Source organism: Aphelocoma coerulescens, chromosome 2, assembly GCF_041296385.1.
Source record: "Aphelocoma coerulescens isolate FSJ_1873_10779 chromosome 2, UR_Acoe_1.0, whole genome shotgun sequence".
Taxonomy (NCBI): domain Eukaryota; kingdom Metazoa; phylum Chordata; class Aves; order Passeriformes; family Corvidae; genus Aphelocoma; species Aphelocoma coerulescens.
Window position 1 is genome coordinate 164,573,474 of NC_091015.1, and position 24,616 is coordinate 164,598,089.

At 41.7% G+C, this 24,616-nt stretch overlaps 1 protein-coding gene and 1 long non-coding RNA gene across 3 annotated transcripts in view; one reads left to right on the forward strand and one right to left on the reverse strand.

Moving 5' to 3' along the window:
* Window positions 1–1,314: 1,314 nt before the first annotated feature.
* On the reverse strand, window positions 1,315–5,455 carry LOC138106032 (uncharacterized). Its single transcript, XR_011148890.1, has 3 exons — window positions 5,369–5,455; window positions 1,442–1,537; window positions 1,315–1,362 (listed from the first exon to the last, which is right to left on the reverse strand). It is a non-coding gene; the product is annotated as an uncharacterized lncRNA (long non-coding RNA).
* An 8,987-nt stretch (window positions 5,456–14,442) lies between these two features.
* Window positions 14,443–24,616, forward strand: part of DENND3 (DENN domain containing 3) — a 31,600-nt gene continuing 21,426 nt past the window's right edge. Inside the window, exons 1-5 of one of the 2 annotated variants that reach the window (XM_069005558.1) lie at window positions 14,443–14,585; window positions 20,381–20,654; window positions 21,203–21,318; window positions 21,818–21,968; window positions 22,643–22,772. In XM_069005558.1, coding sequence (XP_068861659.1) covers window positions 14,502–14,585; window positions 20,381–20,654; window positions 21,203–21,318; window positions 21,818–21,968; window positions 22,643–22,772 — 755 coding nt within the window. In that variant the 5' untranslated portion in view covers window positions 14,443–14,501. The remainder of the gene's footprint in view (window positions 14,586–20,380; window positions 20,655–21,202; window positions 21,319–21,817; window positions 21,969–22,642; window positions 22,773–24,616) is intronic. The other variant, XM_069005559.1, reaches the window with a different exon arrangement.

Sequence of the window (24,616 nt, forward strand, 5' to 3'; positions counted from 1 at the left end):
AATTGTTAGCAGTCAAAACAAAAAGGTGAAAAAATCCTCCATAATCATCTTCTTAGTCATTCCAACAACAGACTAAGCACTGAATGTGCAGATGACTTCAAGCGTGGGATTTTTTCCTCATCAGTTGTAGCTGGAAAGATGCAGACATGCAAATGTTTCTTGAGAAACTTGCAACTTTCCTGTATGTATGTATTAGTTGTTCTGGTGTCTCTGTACCTTTATTAGAACAATTAATCTGAGGTTTATCACATCAATCTTTAGGTACCATCTGAAGTATCTAAACTGAAATCCAGTACAAGCTCCTTCTGTTCTCAGTGGTCTCCTCTCAGTGTCAGTTTGAATGCTGGTCTAAGTTGCTCCACAGTTGTTATAAGCAGGAAGTACACTTTCAAAACCTACCAATCCTCTTTATATCCTGCTGGGTGTAAGCAGTATCTACAGGTCTGAAGCATGGTAGGCTGGAGGGAGGACTTACTTTGGTCTGCAAACATAAAAAACTAGTGGCAATGTTGCTCAGAAATTCAAATGCTGTGGAACATCCTTACCTGTCACCTGCTTTTGCATGGTTGGTTACTTGTGGGTAGTCTTGGAAGATAGGTATTATCTGGTAACAGAGTAAGAACTATTTTCTTGCACCACATTGGCCCATACCACTAGTCAAAAGTGGACATTTGCTTACAATTCCACAATCTGCATCCAGGATGTTTGCACACCCTTACAAAGGCAGGCTCCTTCCACTAACAGCCTGCATGTTTACAGTGTGCCACAAACAGCTGTCATACCTGTCATATAAATGCATCAATAGTAATACAGCATTTCCCCTCTCTTTCCCAGGAAAATCATAGAATCATCATAGAATCACAGCAGAGTTTGGGTTGAAAGGGACTGTAAAGATCATCTCATTCCAACCCCTGCCAGGGGCAGGAACGTCTTCCACTAGACCAGGTTGCTCAGAGCTCCATACAATGTGGCCTTGAACACTTCCAGGGATGGGGCAGCCACAGCTTCTCTGGGCAACCTGTGCCAGGGCCTCACCACCCTCACCGTAAAGAATTTCTTCCTAATATCTAATTGCAAATCCACTGTGACATTCTTTACTTGGCATTGCTAATTTCTTAGCTGTCATTGGGGCTGTAACTGTTCTGCAGCTGCTGAGGTTTGGGAGTTTTGTTTCTGTTTGATCTGCAAGAACCCAGTTTGAAACATTCAAAGCAGGTTTCATCAACACGTGCAAGATAAACGCTGCACAGTACTCACCAGTAAATGTGTGCAGCCTTTTTCCAAGCTTCTACTTTCCTTATTCCTTCCATCTTGAGTGCTACCAGAAGTAATTTTTTTCCCCCTTCTGGAAAAAAGTGGACACTAGGGAGAGCAGAGGATTAAGACTTAAAAAGAAAATAACTGCAGTGGAGGAAGGGAGATAGCAATGACTCCTGCTCACCTTTGGATGTGAAACCAATCAGTCCTTCAGTTTGCAGTAACTCTGGTTTGCCATCCTTTAGTACTGCCTTGCTAGTGGGTTCTTGTTTTTCAGAACCTGCTGAGAAATCATCCGTGTTACATTTATGTATCAAGCTTGTATTCACCCAAAAGGACAGCAATGAACGCAAAGAACTTAAACTGACAATTGAAAGAATTCAAATGGACAACTGTTTTATTGTTTCAGTCTCTGCGGTGGTGGATTTGACCTTGGCTGGCTGACAGACCACACCCAGTTGCTCTCCCTTCCTCTCTTCAACGGGATGGGGGCAGGAATGGGATGGAAAAGCTCACAGGTCAAGATAAAGACAGACAGATCCCTTACCAGTTACCATCACAGGCAAAACAGACCTGGGGAAAACTTTTAATTTATTGCAAATTAAAAATAAAGCAGGATAGTGAGAAGAAAAGATACAGCTGAAAACAGCTTGCTGCCACTCTCTCCTATTTCCTAGGCTCAACTTCACTTCTTCCTTCCCAACTCTTCTACACCCTTGCCTCTCTCTGTTCAGTGAAGGGGGATGCAGAATTGGGTTTGTGGTCAGTCCATGACACTTCCTCTGTGCTGCTCCTTCCTCCTCACACCCTTCCCCTGCTGCAGTGTGGAGTCCCTCTAACAGGGTAGAGTCCTTTATGAACTTCTCCAGGGTCAGTCCTTCCCATGGGCTGTAGCTCTTCAAGAACTGCTGCAGTGTGTGTCCTTTTCATGGGATACAGACCTTAAGGAACAGACTGCTCCAGCACAGGTCCCCCATGGGCCACAGGTCCTGCCAGAAAACTGCTCCTGTATGGCCTCCTCTCCTCAAGCTGCAGGGTTATCTGGTGTGGATTCTTCACAGGCTGCAGCTTCCTTCGGGGTACATCCACCTGCTCTTGAGGGGTCTTCCATGGGGTCCAGGGAGATAACCTGCACAGTCTTCTCCATGGGCTAGAAGGGAATCTGCTCTGGTGCCCAGACCACCTCCTGCCCTCTTTCTTCACTGACCTTGGTGTCTACAGCATTGCTTCTGTCACATTTTTCTCACTTCTCTCAGCTGATGTGCAGATTTTTTGTCCTTTCTTAATTGTTTTCCCAGAGGTGCCACCACTGTAGCTGATTGTTCCAGTTGTGTCCTGTGGTGGGTCCCTTTTGGAGCAGGCTGGAGCTGGCTCTGACACGGGAGTCCTTGGCCTCTTCTCACAGAGACCACCCCTGCAGCTCCTCCACTGACAACACCTGGACATGGATACTCAATATACCATCTCTTATAAAATGTAGGATCAAAGAAAAACTCAAGCTGGAAGGGAACGCTGGAGGTGTCTAGCTTAATTCCCTGCTTGATGCAAGGATAACAAGGAAATTAGATAGGGTGCCCAGGAATGGGTATTTCGCCTGTCTTTATCAATTTGAAGGAATTAAAACTGGATGGGTGGATGATTTGCAGGAGGGGACACTAAAGACTAATTTGCAACTCGGACTTAACCATATGTGAGGGTGGCTGAATGTCAAGAAACTAGATGTGAAGAGAAATCAGTGTTGGCATCCCCACAGTTTGCAGTGAGAAGTGTTCACATGACAGCAGTCATGTTACAGCTACCACTAACTGCTTCCATTCTGCCTTGGGGCAGAATATGCAGTAAGGGTGAGGAAAGATGGAGGGAAAATTCTCCCTAGGGGAAAGACTTGGAGTTTATACTGCATTTAACAAAATCTGGATCCTGAAGGCTGTAGATACCACTGGAGTACAATGACTTTCTAATGAATTTCTAAGTTCTAATGACTTCTGTAGGAACCACTTGTGAGTTCCATTTCCAAAGGTAAGGGTCAGGCAGTCTATAAACTCTGTAAACTCTGTACAGCTGAAAAACCTGATGACCTCAGCCTCCATCCTGACCCTCTGCTTTCACAGAAACATTGCATGTTCCCCTGTGGCAAATCAGAAAAGGTCTTGTACATGACAAAGGACAAAATTATTCACTGGGTATTTCCATTATGCTTTTCAGTGGTGCTTTAGCTACAGGATGAAAACAACCTTAACAAATGTTGAGCACTGAAACAAGAGGATATTTAAAAAGCTCCTATTTTTCAAGTGTGCATAGTTCAGGGTTACTGTGATCACAGGCAATCTGACCCCTGTCATCCTAGGGAGTGAGAGCAGATGCCTGGCTGAGACTAAGCACTCCCTGGCACAGGAAACAGGATGCATGAGATGACCTGAGCCAGAAATCCCATGGGAAAACTGTGAAGACCTGGGCATGCTCTTTCTACCTTGAACAGAATGGGAAAGCAGAAATCAGTAGCTGTTGCTTATGCACTGGCAACCTTTGAATCTTCATCTCATGCACCTTCTCCTTTTCCTTGCTGGCAGCTGGAGGGGTAAGCACACATTTTCAGAGCTCTGCTATTGACTACAGAGGTAGCCATGGATGTTCTGTTATCATAGAGTTGGAATGTGTTGGAGTTGGCTTTGCTGTCTAAAATGAGACAGGTAATGAAAGATAATAAGGAGAAAACCTTGCCTGATGATGTGAGATGCAGTTAAAATTAATATGAAAGCAAGGCCACAGACTTTGCATATTTATGCAATCACTTGTCTGGAGGATGTGGCTGTTATATTTAAATTCTGATATTTATTTTAACTTAGCAGAACTGAACTCCATCTGTACTTAGAGAATAAAGACAAAACAAGCCCATGTTGCTTGGCTGTGGGTTCTGTAAGCTCTTCAGAGAAAAGACTGTGCCATGGGGCTGTAGGGCACCAAGCATCAGTGGTGTTACAAGCCCCATGGGGCATTTAGGTGCTAGGAAAAATAAATTCAGTAGTTGGCTTAGTGCTGAATTACAAATTCCGCTTTGTCCCAAAGCTTTAGTGCTGTTTATGTTTAAGGCTTGCTTTTTGGCTGTGCTGAAAAACAGAAGGCTTGGCTGTTGTTATTTGACAAGAATTAGAAAGGTCCAGATCACTTGGAAACTCGAGGGTTGCTGTCTCCCAAACAAAATTTGCTGCTTTTTAAAGATGTTAGTATTGAAATAAAGGCAGCCTTTTTATCATATTGTAACTATATACTGCAGCACAGTGCCCTGTAGGACTTTTCTTGGCACTGCTTTAATGATAATGTCTTTGATTCCTTCCTGGTTAGCTGATTGGTCTTGTTACAGTTACTCTAAAGACTTCCATATTGAGATTCAGGTTTTGCTCCACAAGAGACTGAATGTTTCTGGACAGTGCATAAATAAATTGCCTTCTTTCCTTTGAAATCTTTATCATAATTGCATGATTTGCAGGGGTAATCATGCATGTCATTATGAAGGGGTGATCATATCTTGTTCAAGTCAGTCAGCTCTCTAGTGGTGCTACAATATATTAGCAGCAAATCTGTTAGAAAGCTTCCATGAAAAATCTTGTTAAATCTGGGAGAAAACCCAGGGAAATATGAACTAAAGAAGAGACTTTTCAGGAAAATCTGTTTGAAGATTCATTTATGAACTCCACTAACATGCTTTCTCAATTAAACAATGCTGCTTTCTTGTAATTATAGCCAGAGAAAGACAGGAAAGACACCAGAAATTTTGTTGAACCAGCTTTTATGACCAGCATGTACTATGGTTATCAAAGACACATGTAATCTATTAGTGTACGATTGGCTTTTTGACCTATAAGCAATTTGCAGTGCCTGAAGAAAGGCCTGAAAGGGAATACCTCACATGGCTGTGCCAAACTGCACATTCCTAACATGCTCTAAAAAATCACCTCTCCTTTGGTGCAATAGGGACAATGCAGAATGATGTATTTCACAATTTATATTAATGCCCCTTCCAGCCATGTTCAGTGAAGGGGCCAAAATGCAATTTGCTGACAGATGTAAACCAGCTTTCCTTTAAAACAATCGAGAACTTTAACAGAGATACCAGAAAGCAGTTGGTTATTGTTGTGCTGTTTCCGCAGCCTTGGACCGGTGCCCTGCTCTGCAGGATGACTGAGCTCCACCCGGAGAAACTCCTCCCGCCCTCAGGCATTTCCAGTCTCAGGTTGCAATGCGATAATGAGTTGAGTGGGATTGATCCTGAAGGGAAAAAAAAAAAAAAAAAAGAGGGCTGAAGGCTTAATTTTAGAAAAGATGCAGCAATTAAACTTGCCAATACAAAAAGAGTAGTTGGAAACAGAACTAATAAGAAAATGTTGTTGTTTATGCCTTCACTCTGTATGTGAGAATTCAAAACAATCTGGGTTTTTTTTAGCCAGGACTTAAAAGTAAGTACCATTCTCTGTAGAAGTACAAATAAATTTATTTCTAACTGTAGCTTGGGCTATATCTGGTTTTAGTTTTTCATACAAATTTACTTAATACAAACTGTAATTCTATATGTTTTTATATTACATCATTTTTACTCTCAGTAGGTGAGCAGAGTTGGTGACAATATTACAGGAACTATGAGCAGTGTTTTCTGAGTCACTGCTTCTCTTAGGAGGAAGCTTTCCCAAATCATATGACAAAGTCCTTTTCCACTCCAGTACTTGCCTTTGCCTCCACAACAACTCTTGGTAAAATAAAAGAACTTTTTTTTTTTTTTTTTTTCACAGTCACCATGAACACTCCTGTAACATATTGTAACTTGGCAGCTAACCAAGCTGGGCTCCTGGTGTTGTGTGTACTCTGCAAACACAGAAAACCAAGAGCCACCCTTCAGGAGGATCATCCTGCACTAGGAAGGCCAGATGTCATAAATGTTTTGCTCTTTCTGACACTTGAAAATTGGACATAAGGTTAATCTTTGTGGAATATGAACCCACTTTTATAATTTTCAATCATTTCCATTTATGTCAGGTTATGTTCCTTCCTCATGTAGAAATGTTATATTTTGGTGGGTTTCCCTTATAGAAGATTACAGGTGAATCAACGCTGAAAAATTCTCTGAATGCCAAAGAACAATAAATTGAATCAAGGAAAACATTAGATTAATCTGTGCCAGAAAAGGAAGCCTAAATTGTTCTAAAAATTATTTCTTAAAATATCTTTGATGAATAATTCACCCTGGTAGGTGAGATATTCTCTCTGCTCTTCAGCTAACTGGATGCCCTACAGAAAACTGAAGTAGCCATTATGGAGGAAGAAACAAGAATCACAGAAAACAAGACAGTGGGGACACACTGTCAGTTAAGGTTTCAAACCCAAAATTTGTTTGTTTCTTTTCACATTAGAAGTGCACCATGGAAAACAAGCACAGACTACTGGGTGGTGTTTGTACAAATGCCCTTTTCTCTATATAGTAAGTTGTGCAGAACCCTCCTTGGTCTCACTGTAGAAGGTAACACATGATTAACTAGGAGTTAATTATTTATGAGGTTATGTTCTGCCCAGTTTCAGTCCTACATGACACAGCAACATGTGCCTAATTACTATATTTGATATGTCAGGCAATATTTAAATACACTCCTTTTATAATGCTATAGCAGTACACCTAAAAGTAGACTATATGTTTAGCCATGCGAATGGTTGAACTTTGTTCTCTGTTTACTGCACTGTTAAATCTCTAAGGAACCTTGGATGCAAATAAAGCAATATGGGCTTAATTAAATATAGAATCAAAGACAAATGTTGTTTAGAAGGGACCTTTGGAGGTTGCTAGCCCAACTCTTTGCTCAAAGCAGCAACAACTTCACAGTTAGATCCGGTTGCCCTGCTTCTCCTCCAGTTTCAAAAATCTCTAAAGAAGGAGGTCACACTGGCTCCTTGGAGAACCTGCTGAAGTGCTTAATCATTCTCATGGTGAAAACCTTTTTCATTGTATTCAATCAGAAATCCCTTGCTGTGCCTTTCAACTGTTGTCTCTTGTGCTCCCACTGTGTGCCTCTGAGTTTGTGTTACTCTTCTTTATGACCCCTCTTCAGGTGGATGGCACTGGATTTCTTATGGCTGCTCTGCCCTTCAGCCTTCACCCATGGTGCCATCCACAGCCTTGCTGAGGACGACTTCCACCCCATGGTCCACATCCACGGTGAAGATGCCAAGTATTTTTAGCCCTGTATCAAACACTGAGGAATGCCACTCATGACCAGCTGTCAGATTTCAAGCTGTTCACCCCTCCCCTTTGAAACTGATGGTCCAGCCAGTTTTCAGCCACCTTGTGGTCCATCTGTCTAGTCCATATCTTCCTAGCTTTGGGTACAAGGATGGGAGATTGTTTTGTCCCTTCTATGCTTACAAAAGATTTTCATGAGGTTTTGCTCCACAATGCAGCACTGTCTGCTAGGAATGAGGAGCAGCAGCATGGAATGCTGACAAGTTAGAATGGTCTCACATTATCCATAGCCATACTGGCTAATGCCTGTGAATTCTCTGTCACAGGCTGCTCTAAAGGGTACTTGGTCTGTGCTGCTTTTGGGGTTCTTCTTAAAGCATTTTTTGTCTGGAGATAAGCAGAGGTCACTTGGAAGCTGGCTATTTTACATGGAAAATATGATGGCTATTCTGATTGGATCCAAGCCTGGATTAATCTTCTTCAACAGCTTTGTTATGTGATCATTTAAAAATTAAAAACCTTTTCATATATAAACAGTTCACCAGCTTAGAGAAGATTGTTTCTTATATAACAAAGGTCATTTTGTTTATATATGCTGTTTTTTCATAAAGAGAGTAATGTAAAGGCTGCTACAAAAAAATCAAGAGCAAAAGTGTTTGGCTTTTAATATGCATTTAACTAAGCTGAAATTAAATAAGGGTGATGTTTACTATATGGTGCTTTGTCAAGCTATGAACTGCTGATCTTTTCTGAACACAGTGAAGTATCCCAAGAGATTCCCCAGATTCCAGGGAGAAAAACCAAGCATACTTTATTAAATTAAAAAAAGCAAAAAGCAGTTCATAGTTATGAATTATGATATCTCTGCTGATGTATTTTAAGGTTTCTTACAGTGATGTATACAAGAAGCTATTACACTAAACCTGTTAAACTCGACATTTTATTTTGTGTATCTGACTGACAATCTTTGTACACTAACTGACCTCTTCTCTCTCTTGTCCCACTACTTCAGGAATTCTGAGTCTGCATTTCTCTTACAGCAATGCTGTAAAAGGACAAATGTTATGAAATCTTAATGTTACTATAAAAAGCAGCTGCAAAATCTCCTTGGCTGCCCAAGATTGTACCAGATGGTAAAGAACTGGAAGTATAATAAGTGTCATATTAAGCCAGTCAGATTTGAGGGACACATTATGCATCCCACATAAATAAAACACTGCTAAAACTGCCCCTGGAGTGATGAGATTCAGGAATAAGCTTTTCTGTAGCCTCAGGAGTATCCCACGGTATCTACAATGCAAAGTGTTTCTAATATTCAGAGCACTCAGATTAGTCTGGTTCTTTGCCAAGGCCTGACAGCTCAGTGTTGCTACATCTCTCTAGATGCAGGGACTGTGATAAAGCTAATCTCCCTTTTTTCCCTCCTAGGACTTTCACAATTTTTTTCTCTAAAAAATAAAACTACAGCCAGCCTTCTTATCAGAAATATAGAGATGATGAGGAGTAAGTGCTGCATTGACACCCAAAGCTATATCCTTGGGACTCAGTTATCCCATCACAGAAAAATTGTGTTCATTTAAAAGGTCATTGACTGTACAACTGGCTGAACATTGTCCCTATTTTGTTTGCTATAATTCTAACATCTTGTTTCCTTCATATACAAATTTTTAACCCTCCTGCTGTGTTAGTACACAGAGACCCCAAAAATGACAGAATCATCCATGTCAGAGAGAACCTCAGGAGATCTGTGGTCCAACCTCCTGCATGAAGCAGGGTCAGCTGTCAAGTCAGCCCAGTTTGCTCACAGCTTTATTGGTCTCTTCTTGAAAACCTCTGAGGATGGAGACAGCACAGCTCCAGGCCTCTGCTGCCTGATTTTAGTACATGGTCAGCCTTTCTCAGAGGTGACAGAGAAACATGACAAAATCATTTGGCATATGTGGATAAATCACAAGGATCTGAGCTTTAAGGGGCGTGTTTCCCTACAAAAGGTTGAACTGGGGGTACATTTCCATAGATCAAAAGCTGAGGAAATAGGAGGCAGTACGTGGCTTCTCCAGCACACAGGCAGGTTCAAGCTGAGAACACAAATCCCACATGCTGACACATTGTAAAACCTGCTCCATGCTGGCATTTTTCTGTTATGCCAGTGAAATACATCCATGTATTCTGAAAGAGATGCATGATAAATGACAGTTAATGTTGCAGAAAATTTGTATCCTGTAATACCATAAATGGTGAGAGCACAAACCAGACAAGCCAAGTAAAAAAGAAAGAAGATGCAAATGAAACTGTTAATAGGTGCAGAGATCTCTGAACTTTCCTCCTTCTCCTCTGACATGTTTATGCTGAACTTAGTGATCTTTTACAGAATAATTTTGAGGCCAAAGTCATTGCACACAGTTGGATGATACCTGCAACAACAAAGAATTTTCATTGTAGGTTTTTGTAGCATTATTAAAAATGGGAATAAGTCTCTGAGGCATCAAGAGAGAAATTTTAAGTCTGTGCAGGGCCCTAATTTGAAAATCCTCATTTGATTTGCATAGTCAGTGGTTGCTTGGTTGCTAATTTCAGTGTAAATTTAGAAAGTGAATTGTCCTGAATGAAAGAAATGTTATGTCTGTCAGTAAAGATCTTTCACTGCAGATTCATGGAAATCTGCTGCTTCGCTATTCTGGAAGAAGGAATATAAAATGAGAAATGCTTAAGTTGGAGAGAATATGTCAACCTGACTCCCTGAGTTTTGTTCAAAATAAATCCCTTGCCCTATGAATGACCTTGATGATAAGAGCATAAGAACTGTGTTTAGAGACAAGGAATTTAAAATCCTGAGATGTGGTGTTTTTAAATGGACTTCCAGATTGCAAAGAGTTGTCTGATATGTATCAGGGCAGCACACGTCAGGCTGTGCATCCTGTCTTCTCTTTGGGTAGAACACACAGTTCTTACTGGACAGAATAAAGATTTCTTATTTATGCAGTCATGCTCAGCATAGACACAGAAATCAGAATAATGGAATAGTTTGGGTGGGAAGTGACCTTTAAAGGTCACCAAGTCAAATCCCCCTGCAATGAGCAGGGACATCTTCAACTTGATCAGGTTGCTCAGAGCCCTGTCCAACCTGACCTGAATGTTTCCATGGATGGGGCATCCATCACCTCTCTGGGCAATGTATCTTCCTGTGAGCCAAGCAGTGGAAGGAAGCAGTAGTCTGAGTTTCAGTTCTCACCTGCAGATACTGCTGTGCCACAAGCTTAATTATATGCCAAAGAGAGGGTATTTAACTATCATTAAACCTGCAGAACATGAGTGATGTCTGTATTCAGTTTCAAAATGAAAACTCCTGCAGTCCTTACACGTATCATGGTGAAATTCTGCAGGATGCACAAGCCCTGAGTTAGTCAATGTGTAGTTTCCAGCACTGTTTGGAAAGGGGCACAAGCAGGAGTGAAAATCGGCCTTCTCCATGTTGGTTTTCTGCAGTTCTCCTGTCTTATTTATCTGTGTATGTGTGGGTGTGGACTCTTTCTTTAATCTTCCAGTTTTGACCAACACACCTGTAAAATCCCTCGACAAATTCAGCTTCAGTTGTGCCCTTGGCTGCCCTGATCCCATCCCTACACATCTGGGCAGTGTCCCAATATTCTTCCCAGGATACCTGTCTCTTGTTCTACTGCTTGAGCATTTCCTTTTTACACTTCAGGTGGACCAGGAGGTCCTGACTGAGCCATGCCAGTCCTCTGCCTTCCTTGCTTCATTTCTTACACATGGGAATTAGGTGCTCTTGCACTCAAAGAATATTGTCCTCAGAGAGCTGCCAGCTCTTCTCAGTTCCTTAAGAGTAGTTTCCCAGGGGGTGCCATTCACTAATTCCTTAAAGAGCTGAAAATTTGCTCTCCTGAAATTCAGAGTCCTGACTCTTCACCTGGCCCACATCCCTCAGGACTGAGGTGTTTGCAGTGTAGGCATCTACAACTGAACAAGTCACTCAGTTATTTTATAAGCAAGATCACATCAAAAGAATACAACTTGTGAAATTATTTTCTCCCTTTAACAGAGGCAGTCTGTCTAAAGCAGAAACACTGTATTTGGAAGGTAAATTAGATTCTATGCCAAGAGAATCTTTAATTATTCAGATATAGCCCTGTAGGTCTGATAAAGCCTTTCCCATGTTGAGGACATATCAAGAACAGCAGTTTTTTCTGCATTCAGCAGCCTTGTACCACCTCAGGGAGTTAAAAAACAAACAAACATTTACTGTATTTGTGATCTTACAAAAAGAAAACACATATTAAAAGGTGGCATTTCTTCCTCAGCTGACAATTTTTCTTAGGAAGAAAATTACTCAACTACATGAATCTTTTTGTAGCACAGAGGGATTCTTCTTATGTGAATGATTCTGTCTCTTACCAGTGACCCCATATAGCAGGTTTTCTCCTTCCAGGGTTCTTGAGATTCTACCAGATTAACATTAGTACCTTTCATCTTGTAGTTCTGTTTTGATAATAACTTCACCGTATCTTTGCTTTGAGGGCTACATTAATTATGAACAAGAATCATCCAGTATTTATCATTGCAGATAGCAGAGAAATCAGAAAATAATCATGATACAGATTAATTAATTATGGGTGACCTGAATTGCTTAATAGCCTTGGTTCATTTGTAATTTTCTTTTAATATGGTCAAATGCTTGGTCACAGTCACAGGTCAAGCAATGTACAATGTAGGATTGTCATGTTGGAAGTAATAACCCTAAGAAAACTGTACTGAGTTGCAGTGGATAACTAATTTAAACACTACATCCTTTCTGAATGATTCATGTATCTGTCTGTCTCTGTTTTAATTACGTGGGGATATCAGTCAGAAACAGCAATGTGATTTATCACTGAACATTCAGCAATAATAAAGCTTTGGTTTTGGTGTTCATAATTAAAAAAAATACTGGAAGATTTTGAAATATTTGAGAAAAGATGCACACAAGTGATTAGGAAAGGAGTTTTAACAGTATGAGTTGTACAATATTTTAGAAATAGAGATTAATAATCTTGAACTCTGCAGAGAGAAATCTTTTCATAGTAAAATGTCTGTTCAAGCAGCAGCCAGTGTAACATGATCCAGTGACAAAGAGCTAAGCTAAAAAGTGAAACTAAAAATGAGATGCCCAATATTTAATAGGGACTTTTAACAATTCCTATTGGATGGCCTCAGCCAGAAGATACAGCATTAATACAGGACTCACTCTGATTCTGTGACCTGGGCTACACAGGCTAAACAAGATCATTTTAACAATCCCTTATGACCTCAAAGTTCATGAACAAAAATCTTTGAGCTTTGGATCTTCTACCACTTTGGAAAAGTGATCCCTGAACTTCCAGGTGTTCAAGAATTTTCTTCTTTTAGTCACTGCTATATGAACAGAGTTTCCTATATCCTGGATGTGTGTCTTCCTCAAAATTTGAGACAACCAGAGGCTGTACAATCCTGAGCTTTAACACCACAAAAATTCAGATAGGAAAACCCCCATGAAATAATAAAATTTCCTATGTTCTTTATACTTTTGAGGAAGCCTGTTTTGACCCCTGAACTGACAAGAAGTTCATGAACTCCTGGAACCACTTAGACTGGGATTTTTTTTTTGCATTTAAAATACCTGAACACTAGTCCACAAAAAAATATTTGTGGTTGTGATGAAACTTTATCTCATACATCCAGTTTCAGAGAAACCAATCTCTAGTTTCGGGTACTTTATGCTCCGGTCCCAGAGGAATTACGTTCTCTCAGTGAAGATCTGCACAGAGCCAATACATACAGAGTGACTCATGGTGTATTTAGATTAAATAGCTCAAGAAGAAACCTCGGAGTTCCCTGTGCTGTCTCTGCTGCTCCAGCGGGGAAAGCACCACACAGCCTGCACCAGCTTACAGGTCACTGAAACTGTGACCTGTGGTAACGTAAATAGAAAATTCTCGTGTAGTGGCAGTGACGCAGTCGTGCTGAAGTGACACAGTCGTGCTGAATCACCTGGAGCAAACAGCAGGGAATGGCTGTGCTTAAGAAGGCGCCAGACCATGACATCACCCATGTCTGACAGGGTGACAAGCAGCCCTGAGGCACCTCAGCCCCTCTGGGCCAATAGCCCCACGAGGAAAACAGCCCGTGGAGAAAAATTAACTCGACCTTGAGTCGGGAAGTGTCTTTCCCAGTGGATGTCTCAGTGAGACAGAGAAACGAGGTGAGGAAAGAATCACAGAATGGTTTGGGTTGGAAAAGAACTTAAAGATCATCCACTTGCAACTCCCTGCCATGGGCAGGGACACCTTCCACTATGCCAGGCTGCTCAGAATCCCATCCAGCCTGGTTTTGAACACTTCCAGGGATGGAGCAACAACTGCGGACTCCTCTCGTTCAAGTTAGGTCCTCAACTTGTTGCTTAGAACTAGCAGATATTATAGCCCTTCGTCATGCCAACGTGGAAATCACGTGACTGTAAATCACAAACCTCATCACTAGTCTTTAAAGGGGCCAATGGTATCTCAGCCCCTCAGCCCTGCACCTTCAGCCCTGAGCCCCTCAATCCCTCAGCTCTCAGTTCCTCAACCCTGAGCCCCTCAGCTCACAGCCCATCATCCTCCAGCACCTCATCCTTTCAACTCTCAGCCCCTCATCTTTCATCCCTCAATCCTGAGACCTCAACACCTCAGGCCGGAGCCCCTCAGCTCCCAGCGCCTCGGCCCCACAGCGCTCTCACGCCACAGCCCCAGCCCCGCCCCCGCCCGGCCCGCCACACCTCCCGCCGCTCTGACTGGTTGTGTCTCCTTCGAGTGACAGGAGAGGCAGCCAATCAGAGCGCTCAGAGTCGTGACGGGCGGGTAGGGCTCCCGTGCGCGGCGGCGGGCGCTCCCCCCCAGACCACCCCCGCGGGGAGGGGCCGGGCGGCGCTGAGGGCGGGAAGGCGCCGCTGTCCCGAGGGCAGGAGCCGCTGCTGGCAGGGAAGGAGCCGCCCTGTCCCCGCCGTGCCATGGAGGACGTGCTGCCCTCGGGCCTGCTGGAGATTTGTCTGCTGGTCGGTGCGCCCGGGGAGCGGGTGCGGGCGCTGCTCCAGGTGAATGGGGTTCGGGCGGGCGGTGCCAGTGCGTGGGGTAGGGTTTGTCAGCGCATGGAGCTGAAATACCCCAACAGAAAGTTGTTTTGACAGGCGAAGGTCAGCAGAGCAGGGAGAGTTTGTGAGGTAGCTGCACTTTTCCAAAGGTCTGAGTTTAGATGGAGAACTCACTGTAGGTTTATATAGACATGAACAGCAAAACGCTTAAGGATGCGTGTTCGTTCTGCGTGTTACTCCACGTCCTGTGTTCCGCTGGAGAGAAAAGCAAAAGAATAAAGGCTGGTGACTTGTATCCTCAGGAAAACACGAGATCTAAATCCCCGTGCTCAAGTGCTCTGAGTTTGGCATAACCTGAACCACTTGGATACGGCGGGAGCCGATGGGTTGGTTATTGCTTTTAGTATGTGGTTTATTATTTGTTTGTAATTATTCGCATGTGGGCTCACAATGACAGCCCTCCTCCCGGTTCTGCTTGGTTCAAGTGTGCTGACGGGTTTGTTCCATAGCTACGAGGTGCCCCGCAATGGGAAGAGCTGTGGTGCCAGCACGTGCAAAAAAAGCCAAACAGCTCCCAGGGATCTCAATTGCTTTGCTTGAACTTGAATTTGATTGTGCTCTAATAGCATTAGATAAAGAAGTCTTTGTTGGGCTTCTTGCTTGTTCACTCGCTCAGGAGACAGCTTTTGCTGATGTCAGCTTCTTAAGTGATAACAGCCAAGCACAGGTTCACATTCCAGGATCTCATTCATGTGTACCTTCAGAATGGGTTCCTAAATGTTAGCACCAGACTTTTGAAATCAGTGTGTGCATGGTGTTTTATCAGAAGCACGAGAACTGAACCCAGAGGAAGGGGAATTTCTTATTCCAGTTTGCTTAGTTTGATCTCACTGCTTTCCAAAAAAACTCTTTGGAACAACAAATAAGAAATTGGCTACAGAAAGCAGAAGCCATTCTGATATTCCTATCACACTGCAGGTTCTGAATTGTTTCTTTGCTCAAGATACAAAAAGGTATCAGAAAAGAAAGTAGTCCCTTCTTTTGTGAATATGAACTTCAGTAAAGTCCCTGCAAGCTGTTGCACCACAGGGATTTCAGTCACTGTCTTAGGGCAAGTTTAGAGATTTACATCTACATGAGAAGAATGGAATATGTTTTATGGCTAATTTTAGTGACTGTAGAAAGAAAAGACTTTATCCGCAGAAGATACCATTCCAATGGAAAGTAGTGTATCTCTGATGGTATTTACAGATGAAACAGTGGGTAAAAATCCTGATAGTGCTTCAAATCTTGGTCTTTACAGTGCGTTGGTGCATTCTTAACTGTACTGAAACATGGAGTGATAAAGAAAATGAGGTCAATGGGACTGTGATATAACCCACCCACAAAGTAAGAAAATTTTTATATGACTGACCTGTTGTTCACGGGGACTCCAGGAAAAAAGATACAGTTTCCCACTGAAGCTCATGAAACAGAAGTTTCTGGGCTGTCATCCATTGCTTATCCTTATTGCCAAGAAAATTGTCACTCTGAGATTTCAATTTGAAAAGATCAAAGGCTGCTATTTTCAGCTAGAGATTTCTTTTTTAGCACTGGAAGCGTGTATTTTGTAAGAATGAAATGTACAGTAGTGATGCTTCTTTTCCCTACATTATCTACAGCTATAAAGCTGGGTTTTGATTTGTCAAGTGTGTGCAAGCTGTCTGTGACATGTCTCAGATCTTCCTACAGGTTCCATCCTTGGGTTCTGTATCTACCCACCACAGTTAGTGATACAGAGCTTGTCTCGTGCTTTCTGGCCCTGATGATGCAGACATAACCACCAAAACAATTTTTTCTGCTTCTGTTATGCCTCCTTGGCTGAAAGAAATTATGTGTGATCAGATTGAGCATCAGTCATCAGTGTGTGCTTGTTGCAGTGAAAAGCACCTGGACAAGCTCGAAAAGTGAATCCGTGGGAACCTTGGGACAATCAGCAAAGCCGAGTGCAAGGTGCTACACCTGAGTCAGGGCAGTGCCTACTCTTGGTACAGACTGGGTGATGAGGGGATCAAGAGCAGCCCTGCCAAGAAGGACTTGGGAGTGCTGGTGGATGGGAGGTGGGACATGCCCTACCCATGTGCACTTGCAGCCCAGAAAGCCAGCCATGTCCTGGGCTGCCTCCAAAGCAGTGTGGGCAGCAGCTGAGGGAGGGGATTTGACCCCCTCTGCTGTACCTGGAGTGCTGCATCCAGCTCTGGGGTCCTAAGCACAAGAAAGACATGGACCTCTTGGGATTGGGTCCAGAGGAGGGCCACAAAGACTATTAGACGAGCAGACGAGTATGAAGAAAGGCTGAGAGACTTGAGGCTGTTCAGCTTGGAGAAGAGAAAGCTCTGGGGTCACCTTATTGCAGCCTTTCAGTACCTGGAGGGGCTCCAAGAGAGCTGGAGGGGGACTTCTGACAAGAGCATGGAGCAATAGAACAGGGGGGAATGGCTTCAACTGACAGAGGGCAGGGTTAGATTAGATATTAGGGAGAATTTTACTGTGAGTGTGGTGAGGCACTGACACAGGTTGCTCAGGGAAGCTGTGGATGCACCATCCCTGGAAGTGTTCAAGGTCAAATTGAGTGGGGTTTGGGCAGCTTGGTCTAGTGGAAGATGCCCTGCCTATGGCAGGAGGATTCAAATGAGATGATAATTTAAAACCCCTCCCAACTCAAGCCACTGTATGATTGAAAAGTAACTGTGTAATGGCCTGCATCATCAGGACTGTGGCTCATAGGCGAAGGGAAGGGATTACTACTATTGTTGTTATTACTCAACACCCTTGAGTTGCCATCTGGGATACTGTCCCACATTTGGGTACCTTTCTACTGGAGAACTGCTGGCAAACAAGAGTGAGTCCAGAAGAAGCTGAGCTATCTGAGGGCTGGGGCATAAGGGCGGAAGAATCTCCTTCCTAAGGGACTTCTGAAACTTGACTGAGTGAAACCCAATGCAACCAGACCTAACATCAACCTTATCATTGCTTTGAGCAAAGAGTTGTACAAGAATCTCCAGAGATCATCCTACAGTTGTTTAGGTTGGAAAAGACCTTAAAGATCACATAGTTCCAACATCCTCGCTGTGGGGCAGGGACACCTTCCACTACACCAGGTTGCTCAGAGCTCCATTCAGCCTGACTCTGGACATTTCCAGAGATGGAGCATCCACAGCTTCTCTGGGCAACCTGTTCCCGTGCCTCACCACCCTCACAATAAAGAATTTCTTCTAATGTCTAGTCTAAACTTGCCCTCTGTTGCTTTAAAACCATTCCATCTTGTCCTATCACTGCAACCTAATTGTCCTGCCCAATCTAATTTTTCTGAGGCTTCATACTTTCCCTGCCTGATTATTTGTTAAAGAAGCCAGTTCTTTCATGACATTCAAACTGAAATTAACTTCTTCAGTGATGGGAAGAGGAGAATGAGGTCAAGGAAACACCAGACAACTGAGGTCATGCTCTGATTTGTGGTTTCAACATACTGCTCTTTGTGTTTGAATAATGCAGTCATTGTAAAAGTCTGTCTTGTATCGGTGTCCTTTACAGCACCGCTGTTACAGGAACACTGTCAGCAAATGGGGATGGAATAAAGTCCCCCACTTCTGTTTGTAAGAAAATATGTATGATGCAAGGACATTTGGTAGTAAGAAGCTACAAAAGAGAAGTATTTCAAAGTGAAGAAGTAACAGTAGCAGCAGAAAAGATAAACTGTTCAAAGAATAGCAGAAACAAGTGAATATTGTTCTGTTGCTGCCTATTCACGATCCCTGAACTCAAGGAGTAAGAAGATGTGACTTTGGCCAAGACATTAATATGAGCTGACTCGAATGCTGGGGACTGAGTCAGTGGGTCAGTGACAGTGCTGACAGTGCTGTTCTGTGGGGAAAAAATGGTGTTTAATGCCTCTCTTGTAGTTCAAGACATCAAGGATCTGCCATTTCAGGAGCTGTTAGGCTGTGAGGCCGTTAAATCGCTGGCTGCCATCCAGCACTTCAGAGCACAGAGATGCCTTAGTGTAAGTCAGAGATTGCCCTGTCAAAGCAACTCTGTATGAAAAGCTCAGTGGGACAAATCTGCCGAGTTGAGTTGGCTACTGTTGGACTACATCTGTGTTTTTCTTGCATAACAGCCTCAGGGCTGAGCCTTAATTCTTAATTTCCTCCTGAAATGCTTAGCTGCATGTTAGTTTGAGGGTGATCATGGTGAATTTATCTGTGTTTCCACTTTATTCACTGCCTTTGTCAGCTGCCAACTAAGGAAATGACACTTGAAAGTTCTTCGCATGGGAGGATGTGGCACTCAGTACCCCAATCTGTGATGTGCTTTTTAAAGTCATTGCTGTCTTTTGACTATCCCAGTGGATACTTACCTGAACTTTTCTTTTCCACTCCATTTTATTTCTAGTTCAGGATCTTTGTTCATTAAAAGTGTTTTTTTGCTTCTTATTTTTAGTGAAGTAATTTCTTTAGAGTACCCTATTATAAATATGGTGCAGTTTATGGAATTTAAGATACCATAATTAATATATCATGAAGCATTCCTTCCCATTTTTCCTATGATGCTCAAATGTGGAAAAAAAACCTATTTGTGGACTTAACCTCCTGGGACGTAAGTGCTGAGACTTCTGTCTCAAAATTTGGACAGTGGAAGATTGTCTTCAGAGTTTTCTATGTTGTAGCTGTTTAAAAAACAATAGGGAAATGATGGGTGAGGCCAGCACTGGTTCTCAAGGAGCATCTTGCATCATGTCTGGTGATAAAAGCAGCATGTATACTTCACTTCATCTGACTTTGAAGCTGCTTGCAAAAAGTTGAAAATGAGACAACTTTTTACCACAGTGGGGCTCGCCTTTCCTGTTTCCAAATATCCGTTGGTTAAACAAAGCTTTTATTTGTTTTTTTTAACCTTGCAGGAAGAATTAAAATTGCAATGAAGTAATTGGAAATGCAGCTACTTGGCTTAACTATATGGTCAAGAATACAAAAAGTGCTCCCAAGTTCAAGGAAATCTCTCTGATCACTTCCTCCACAGGTTTTCATTGCAGGGCAGTGAGGGCTTTCAGGCCAGTTGTACTTTGCAAAGCTGCTTGTGAAAAATGTTGTAATTTCATATGTGCTCGTGGGATGCCTGTTCCACTTAGTCATCAGTATAAGGAGGAATTCTCATGGCTTCATGCTTTACAGTGTCTTAAAGTTGTGTTTATTGTAACAATGATTGTAGTTTTTAATTGTGCTTTGTTAATTGCCTTATAAAGTTGAGTGTTGTCTTGTCAAAGTCTGTGTTTGTTGTTTGGGGTTTTTCTTGGTACATGTTATTGTGAGTTAAAAGGAAGCTCTTCCTGAAGTTGAATAAAGACTTATCTAAGAGGCTCAGCTGTTTTTCTTTCTTTTCATTTATTTGTTGCCTGGTTTCTCCTATTCCCAGTGTTTATTTTAAGTATAGCTTAAGTATATCTTAACAGTGAAAAGGAGGAAATATGGTATTTGATACTTGCTAGTTTCTTTTGGCAAAGGCATAATATTGATATGGTGCATTTTTAATGATGAAGGATTCCTTGCCTGCTAAAAATGTCCATTCTCCTTGCATTAACATGCATAAAACAAACAAAAAAAAATAAAAGGAGAAATGAATTATTTAGGAAGAAGAAAAAATGTATTCTAAACCCACAATTTTAGGGATAGAGAAAAAACAGAGTTAAAAATTATTAAAAAAACCCCACATATCAGATAAGTGTCAACTTAATGTTTGTTTTGTTTGTTGTTTTTCTATAGGGCACTCAGAGAAGACTAAAAAGTCTTCCACCCCTTGATCCAGAAGTTCTTTCTGTATTTGTGCCTCCATTTATCAGCAGAGATGATCTTCAAGTGATTAATGCTGGCAATAACTTGAATAAAAGCAAACGCCGGTCCTTCCGAAAGAAAAAAGAGAGACCCAAGATTGAAAATGCCAGGAGCCTCAATGGGGAGCAGAAAGCACCTGACCCAGAAGATGTGACAGTTCCAAAGGACATTGATCTTATTGCTTTGCCACAGCTCTGCTTCCCAGGTACGTGAGGGTTCACACTTCTTGTTGAGAACTGTTTTAATGTATGTATTTGTTGACCTATACTACAGCCCTTATCTTTTAGTCCTTGTTCGTAAATCTTGGTTTGAGTGAAGTGCACACATGCATACACTTGAAAAATTATTTTTCCCCCCAAAATGGCTGAGTACTCTCTCGCTTTTCATTTGGCATTTTGATATACCTGAAGTAGTGAATATTTCCTCCAGGTTTAATGGGAGAAATTTTAATATGTGTGTCATTATTGCAAACCTTTTTAATATCTTGGGGGAAAAAAAGTGAATTAAACCCATTTACTGTATTTTGTCTCTGAAAATGCAGAATAATTCCATTTTTGCTTCTTCAGTAATGTGCATCTTATAGCCTCTGTAACAACCTTTAGTTCAAATGGACTGTATATTACATTTTAATCCCTTAAAATGAAACATTTCTCTTGAAATGAAGTGGCAATGTGCGGTATTTGTCATGAATTGCCTTTCACACAGCAGTAGTTAAATAAGTAATTAAAAATATTGTTGCTGCCTTCATTTCAGGAGGACTTTATATAAGTTCTGAATCAAAAGAAGACCACATCCATTTCCTGGTCTTCACTGACGTCTGTGGTAACAGAACATACGGTGTTGTTGCACAGTACTACCAGTCTATGCAAGTATGTTATTTAACTCATTCGTCTATTAGAACATATTAAAATGTATAAAAACAAAGCACTTTGAAAATACTGTGAGATTAATTTATGAAATTAGTTAACAGGTGTGTTTCTATGTTAGAAGGAGTACAGGACAAATCATACTTTTATATTGCCATTTTAAATTAAGTACTTTGGAACACATTGCATTAGGAAAAATTGTTAGGGATTTCATTTAGGAGATTTAGATATTTAGGAGCAGATTTTATCCCTTGGATTTTTTTTGGTAAATATTGTTCTTTCCAAACAATGAAATATGTTCTTTCTAGATACATTTTGTGCTGAAATTCTTTTTAATACGTATTGTTTAAGTCTTGTAGGCTGACATTTTTCTGAAGACCTAAAGGGAGATAGACATCCAAATCCCTTAGAAATTTAGGGGGAATTGGGTATCATATCTCTAAGGTTCTCAAGAAAATATCAGCCATAAATTCGTGATTAACATAAAGACATTAATGTGCAGTTTTCTTGCAGGATGGTTCCAGCTCCTCGAATGGGCGGGGCCATTGGGAGTCTGCGCAGACTGGGAAGGTGCCTGTGTGTTTTGTACCCTTTGCTGTTTGTGTTATATCCAGATACCCATATTTTAATGCCCTCAAGGATTGTCTCTCTTGGTAAGATTTGCTCCCCTGTGTGTTTCTGCTGGAAATGACTGCAGGTTTTTAACACCTGAATTTGCTTGATGTGGTCAGGAGAGCTGCATGGGGGTGAAACAGTGGTTAGTTTTATGTTAAGGTAGTGTGAGATGTGTGGGAGAGGAAAAGAAGAAATGCTATGTCAATGTTGCCCAGACAGTAAGTGCAAATTCTGAATACCAAGGGAATTAGTTATGATGTTGTCTTCATTTTCTTTGGGTTTTTTGCTGATGTGTAGGGAACAGATTTTTCACAGATATTATTGGTTGTTTTGGAAGATTGTTAACTGTAATTTTGCCACTCTTAGAAAAATCACTTTCAAAGCACAAAAAGGTTTTTATAATGCACCAAATGAATGTCATAAGAACATGAATATATATGTATTAATAAGCAGTTAATGACACTTTAGGGAAATAATCCAAGTCACTTGAGGAAGTACAATTGTTGCTTGGCTGTTGTAGAACTAGGAGAGAAAAATCTTAGGATACACTGGTTAGAGACAATCAAATAGTCTGCAGTGTAGATTATTGAAAAGGTAAGTGAACATGGATATATGTTGTAATTAAGTAATTTCACTTATTTTGAGGTTACTTTATTGTTAAATTGTTAAGATCTGTTTGCATCTTTTATGGATTTAAATTTCTTCATATCAGGGAACCTGTCTGTGTACATTGGACATTACTGTGTGTCTTCAGTTGCAGACTGTGGTCCAAAGGTAGAAGAGGTTTTCTCCACTAAATTTCAAGTCAAGCTTTCTAGAGTCAAATTTGAAGCCAGTTGCAGGTATTTGCTTTCTTGTACATAAGTTGAAAGATGTTGGGGTTTTAGGTTGGAGCTTGACTCTTCCCCTTTGTTCTGCTGGTGCTCGTGTCTCGAGCAGATGAGCAAGGGAGCACTCTCTGGATACCAGCTGAGGTGCATCGCCAACTCCCAACCTGGCTCCAGACCAAATGAGACTTGAGCACTGATTTCCCCAGCCCATGCAGCTCTTTTTCCCCATGCTGTGGATTTGGATCTTCTTGGAGCACTGACTGGCTTTCCCTGGTTTACATGAGGAGAGCCCTGGAGGAGCAAAGCGGTGCCTTCCACTTGGGTATTTGAGACATTGTCTCAAAAAGGCTGTGAGATCAGAAATGAATCACTCTAGCAGCCCTTAAGGGCATGTACCTCTGCTCTGTCATTTTTAAAGCATTAGTAAAGGGGTTTAATGTGGACAAGGGACTTCAACATGATGGAAACTCACTGTGCACAGGTCGGTGTGAAATCAAAACGTTCCGTGAAATAAAAAGCAAATGTTTGTTTTCCTTTCTCTTTTCTTGCCCAGACCGCTCCTGCCCCTGCTTCTTATATTTCAATTACATCAGCCCTTGGTATTGCAGGAACTGATTCATTGCTGCCTTTTATAAATCTCAAATCAGTGCTAATCTGCATATGGAACTCTTCCAGCTGTGACTACAGCTCTGGCTACTGTTTCTATCAAGCCTTTATAGTGGGATTCCTGCTGCTTTTATACTGTGAGCTCAGCCTGTGAGAGGGCTCACCTCACACCAGCTTTCCACTGGGTGAGAAATAATATGGATTCAGCTTGACAGTTACAGTACTCATCAGTGGTTTATGTAGAGTATTCATAAGTGAGTAATTTCTTCTCTGAAGTGAGACATCTCTGAGCTGGGAGAAGCAGTCAATTGGCAAATGGATTTTAAAAGAGCCTGCTGAGGGAGAAGTGGGAAAATCTTCAGGACAGGCATGGAAAAGTCCAGATGTTGCAAAAGTGTTTCTAGTTCTCGTATCTGTTTAGAGGAGACAGTAACCAGGTAGAGTTGACCCTCTAGAGCTGCTTCTGCCTCTGGGTGGGTATTTTAAACTTTATAATTATTTAAACATTATAATTAAACACCTCTGCCTTGATCATATATAGTAGGGTTTAGCACCTGTTTAAAGCATTAATGTCCAAAGCCAACTACCATATGTGGCTTTTCTCTGAGTCTGTACTGGTTTCTGAGAGGAGTTTAGATTGATCAGTACTCTACCGTCTGAGCTTAAAGTGATTTGTAAACATGTGAATATTTCTAGGGAAGTTCAGCAGGACAATAAACTTACATGTTAGTCTTGTGTGTTGTCCTGGTGTTTTAACAGGGGAATTTTTCACACAGCTGCACAGCTCTTCTCCTTTTTGCTGCTGCATCTGTGAGATGGGAGTGTGTGTGACTGGAAGGAGAGGGGGGGAATGCCAGTGACAGAGCTGAATTTGATATTGGCATTTCCCACTGTACTGGAAACTCAACTGATCACATTTCCATTAAATTTATTCTGTTTTTTTTTTTTTTTTAATTTCCTTTATCTTGATACTATTTAATGGATCATTTCAGAATGTGTGCCCTTCTGGTTTTGGTGTCTTGGTTTTTTTTAGAAAAACTATTTCACTGTGCCAGAGTACACTAGGGTGGAGGGAAGGGAAGGGGTGGAGAGGTACCAGTTTTCCTTATTTAGGTTGTACTACTGAAATGTTTCCATGTGGCATGAAACAGCTGCTGGGGTATGTGGCTGTTCTGAATGCAACATAAACTATTACAGCCAAGACCTCTATGATATATTTTGAATGTAGTGCCCTGTACAGCTGGAGATGT